Source organism: Cupressus sempervirens, chromosome 3 (assembly GCF_028749045.1).
Source record: "Cupressus sempervirens isolate cs-2001-9-10 chromosome 3, ASM2874904v1, whole genome shotgun sequence".
NCBI classification, from domain to species: Eukaryota; Viridiplantae; Streptophyta; class Pinopsida; order Cupressales; family Cupressaceae; genus Cupressus; species Cupressus sempervirens.
Genome location: NC_143120.1, coordinates 295,908,882 through 295,914,141, shown reverse-complemented (window position 1 = coordinate 295,914,141; position 5,260 = coordinate 295,908,882). Strand labels below are relative to the sequence as shown.

At 36.1% G+C, this 5,260-nt stretch overlaps 1 protein-coding gene across 1 annotated transcript; it reads left to right on the top strand.

The window, feature by feature from the left end:
* The first annotated feature begins 281 nt into the window (after positions 1-281).
* Positions 282-1,572, top strand: LOC149566142 (tetraspanin-8-like). Its single transcript, XM_089819566.1, has 2 exons — positions 282-883; positions 1,042-1,572. Exons 1-2 carry the CDS (start codon positions 377-379, stop codon positions 1,357-1,359), a joined length of 825 nt encoding a protein of 274 aa, XP_089675692.1. The 5' UTR covers positions 282-376; the 3' UTR covers positions 1,360-1,572.
* The last annotated feature ends 3,688 nt before the right edge of the window (positions 1,573-5,260 follow it).

Sequence of the window (5,260 nt, the reverse complement as noted above, 5' to 3'; positions counted from 1 at the left end):
ACTTCCTTCCGCCTTGCAAACATCACACTCCACGTTTTTAAAATACGGAGTTTTTATCAGTTCCTGACACACCTGCAAACATAAGTTTAGTACCGACCTTATCCTCATCATCCCCCATTTATCATTTTCATAAGTCGCACCAAACAAGACGAAGTCTCTCGAGGAAACCCGCAAGCAAAACACGTGGTTTTACAAACACGGAGACGCAACCCCCAAAGTTTCCTCCTCATTACCACTTTCCTCTGCTTTATATAATGCCCCTGAATTCCCACTTCTTTCTCACAATTACATTACATTCTTCTTTTTACTGATAGTAGTTGAATTCTAGGCTTGGGTGGGTTTATATTTCCTAATTAGGGTTAGGAGGGGTTTCAGAATGGTTCGTTTCAGCAACAATTTGATCGGATTGCTTAATTTTGCGACATTTGTGCTGTCCATTCCCATTTTGGGCGGAGGAATATGGCTCGCTACCAAGGCAGATACTGATTGTGAGAAATTTCTTCAGTGGCCTGTTATTGTCATTGGAGCCGTTCTTATGATCGTCTCTCTCGCCGGCATGGTGGGTGCCTGTTGCAGAGTCACATGGTTGCTCTGGGTCTATCTGGCAGTCATGTTTCTTCTCATTCTGCTCTTGTTCTGCTTCACTGTCTTCGCCTTTGTGGTCACAAATAAGGGCGCTGGACAGGTTGTTTCCGGTAGAGGGTATAAAGAATACCGGCTGGGAGATTATTCCAACTGGCTGCAGAAGAGGGTGGAGAAGAGCAGCCACTGGAACAAAATTAAGAGCTGCCTTCAGGACGCCAAAGTATGCAAAAGCCTTGCCGATGATTCGGTCAATGAGGTTGCAGAGCAGTTCTACATAAAGAATTTATCCCCAATTCAGGTAATTAATTGAAATCCGTACCAAAATTGTCTTTTTATCATAAATATTGTGACCATAGAGTATTTCATGGGCTCTTGCCTCTTTTGTTTGTTACGATTCTTACAGTTTTGATGTGTGACTGTACTAATAACATGTCAAATCTGAATTGAAATTTGCAGTCGGGGTGCTGCAAGCCTCCAACTTCTTGCGGGTTTACGTATGTGAACGCCACTTATTGGACTTCGACAACAAGCAATTCAACTTCAACAGACGTGGACTGCAAAACATGGAGTAACGAGCAGGATCAGCTGTGTTATAATTGCAGTTCTTGCAAGGGGGGTGTTCTGGCAAATTTGAAGCACGACTGGCGTAAGATCGCTATTATCAATATTGTGATGCTGGTCGCTCTGATTGTGGTTTATTCGGTGGGGTGTTGTGCGTTCAGGAACAATAGACGTGATGAGAGAATTGGATATGGGTATAAGGGAAATCCTTGAGCACCATGTTCGGCCAAGGAAAGGGAAATCATTGTACTATAAATTGTAAATTGTTTTTTTGTTTTCCTTCTCTTTCTCTGCCCTTTCTGGAGAGGAACTGACATCCATTGTATTGGGAGACGGGCATCATAATGTTACGTGTACTCGGGAGTTTTTCAGTGGCACTATAGCCTTTGTTAATAATATATTAATTTTGCCATGATTATTTTTTAACACCTCGTTTTCCTTGTTAAAATAGTCATAATGTATTGTTAATTAATTAATAAAGAAGCAGGCTAGATTCTTCTTGTGGATTATTGTTGGGATAAAGTGTCTCCATAAGTTATCTATACCTAGTAATTTTGTACTAGGAGTGGGAGTAGTTGGGTCAAGCCGATTATGAGAGATGACTTTAAAGAAAGGTAAACATCTCTGTTTTACTAACAAAGTATCATTTACCAATCGGTTTTCAGAAATGACGTATATAGCAGTACTAACAGTATTCTGTAATTTATGACATAAAGAAACCAATTTATATGGAACTGAAGCCATGAATGAGTTGAGCATGTAGGGGATGAGCTGTGATCACCACACTAATGGGACACTGGTTTAAACATCACACACTAAGATTTGATTTCTAAGGGTCTGATTGGTGGCAGGCATAGGAATTGAAGATTAGAATGAAAAACGGGAATGGGAATGGGAATGGAAAATATGTATTCCAGTCCCGTTTGATTCCCTGGAATTTGCTTTCGAATGTGTTAATTCCTTGTCTGGTTATACAAAATTTAAATTGGCATAAGGTTTTATGGAGAAATCCCCTGTGATTCCAATGTCGGCCTTCTTTTTGGTTCCACAGTATTCCATGGGTGGTTTAGCAAAAGCATTTAGTGCAATTAGATTCATCGAGTTTGTATACAGTCAATTTCCCAAAAACATGAGGAGTGTGGCGGTTGCACTCTTTTTTCCTGAACATAGGGATAGGTAGTTATGTGAGCAACTTTTTGGTAGGCATAGTGCATAATTACACTGGCGGAGGTCATGGAAAGAATTGGCTTGCTCAAAACTTGAATAATGGCAAACTGGATTACTTTTATTGGCTTCTTGCAGGGCTTGTAGTTGTGAATTTGCTCTATTTTCTCATCTGCGCTTAATGGTACAGATATAAGATGTTCTTCCTAACAAGACAAAACACCCACGGAAAATAGAACTAGAAATACAAGAAGCTCACAAGAAGAGCTACTAGACATTGTGAAATGGCTCCTGTCAATTCTTGTTGAATGTCGCAGAACACTATGAAATGGCTCCCCGCATCAAACGTTGCACCTTCTTCCATCAACGAATGGGAGTTCAGATTTTCCCCCCAAAACAATACCTACGTTTACAAAATTATGAAATTTGGCAAAGTGAGATTGAGAATTGGAATGGCCATTCCAATAACTACTTTGTTGGGGAATAGATAAAAACTCGTTTTGGGCTATAATGAGAATACATAAGCCTATTCTCCATTCCTATTCTACGCACCAAATGAGGAATTAAAAACATGTTCTAATTCTCCATTCCTATATATTGCATTAGGTCACATGTTATTTAAAATTCCTATATTTGGAACTATAATAAAAGACTATATTCTGCAACTAATTACATTGACTTTTGTCAAAAATCATTATACAACTGATTCGTATGCACAAAAGAGGCCTAGAAACATAACATGATTTCGTCCACAACTCAAGACTCTCTCCTTGACTACAACATTTTCGGTGTTTTATCTCCACTAAAATCACTTATCAAGTTATGCATTAGCTTGTATGAAAAACTCAACCCACATTGTAGATGCTACAAATACATACATTCCATATTTTGGTAAGAGGGATAAAGATCTAGATACAAGGGCTACAAATTTTCATCTTCAGAGTTGACGTGTCTTATAAACAAGATGTGCCAAATGTTGATACAAAACTTACATGAATCAAAAAATAAAAGATGCCTTACAATAAAATTAAAAAAATGAATCTATGTTTTTTTTTAACATGTTTGTTCATAGTACTTTCATCTCATATTAATCGAAGAAGAGCAAGAATATTTAAGGAAAAGGAAAACACATATATGTTTACCAAGGCCAAATTGGTATTAAAAGATAGGGAAAAAATTAGTAGAATGATATTTGATTGAATTGGATAACAACCAATCTAGTTCACAACCAACTTCATATCAACTCCTAGTAGAATTTATATAGTAAGTCATATTTCCTTTGAAATAATATTGTTCAACTAAGTGAAAAAAAATCCCTTAAAAAGGAAAAGGTTGGGTTGTTACTCGAAAAGTATTTGGCATAAAATTCCAAGACAATGCAATAATAACAAATCAAGAGTTCCTTGTAATCACTTTTATGGAAGTGATTAGAGGAGTTGTCACAACCTCTAACATTCATTTTTTTGACATGCATTTCTATTCATACACATCTTTTAAAAACTCTTGTATGCTTCCTTAGATTATGAGGTTTTCATGCATATTATATATGCTTTATATTTTAATGGATTTATTGTAGAATATTGCTAGAAAATAAATGATAAATGAAACAAAAAATAATATTCATTCTTATGAAGGAAATACAATATAGATTTGAAACTAGAGTTAACAATCCAAATCTAACCCTATGTTAGTACAAAATAAATACAATAATCCCAATCTAAAACCAACAACAACTTTCAATCATCAAATGAGCATTATTTTAACACAAATAAATGATAGATTTTAATTGGGGTTTCTTCAAGATTCATATATTACTGATCTATGTTTCAAGTGAAGACAATTTTCACAAATGTTAATTGCACTATAATTAATGCAATAGATTTTTTTTCAAAAAGTGGAAGCATGAAGGTGATCTAGTCAAGGAGAATCATAAGTTTTTCCATCAATGCCAAAGGGAGAGGTTGTTGACCCTACCAATCTCATTGGCATAAAAAGGGCAATTGGTGTTGTAGATACTTTACACACATAAGTGTTGTCATTGATTGACAACCGATCAAAGGAGTATACCATCTCATAAACTAATAGAATCTACAATGATGTGCACTAGAGATGAAGACGAGGCAAAGACTATTACAATTGGTATGAAGAGCCATCGCTATGACATGACATATGTGGATATGGAAATGTACACAATTGAGAATACCATTTTGACATAACAAGGGAAAGCATAAAGCACAAACGAGTTGAAGCTAGAGACAATGTAGAATGACAACACTACCAATCTAGACCATATGCCATAGGTGTCACAAGTTGTTTGTGAACCACTCAGTGATGGAATTCAAATTTTGAATTCACTAGTTTGAGTGGGATAATTGTCTAGGATTTTGGCACCTATAAATAAAGAGGACTTCACACATTTGAAATGAGTTGTTGTAGTTTTTGTTCAAGGGGAAGAAAGAGATGGCATGTGTGGAAGTTAGTGTATATGTATAGATGCACGAGTAAGTACAGAGTGAAGTGAGAACACAAGAAGATATATTGAGCCAATTTAAAGGAAGATTATAGAATGAAGAACAAGAGCCATTGAACAAAGGATCGAGATGGAAAGCTACATCAACCCAAAAAGAAGTGTTGTGCACTATAGACAGGGGCAAGAAGATAAAGAGTAGAAGAGTGATACAAAGTATATCAAAGAGTTCACCCAAGTGGCAAGAGGAGATTAAGTAATCTTCTAAAGACACTCACCAGAGATCTATCAAGAAAAGTTTGTTACATATATTAAATCACATTTGATTTCTTTCTAACTATTGTAATCTCTTAACCAAACATGCTTCACTAGTTAGCATACAATAAACCCTTTAAGATTTTAATTCTAATAGCTTGCAGACACTCTTAACAAGATGCGTTCTTATAAGGAACAAGATGTATCTCTTAACTAGGCAACCTTTTA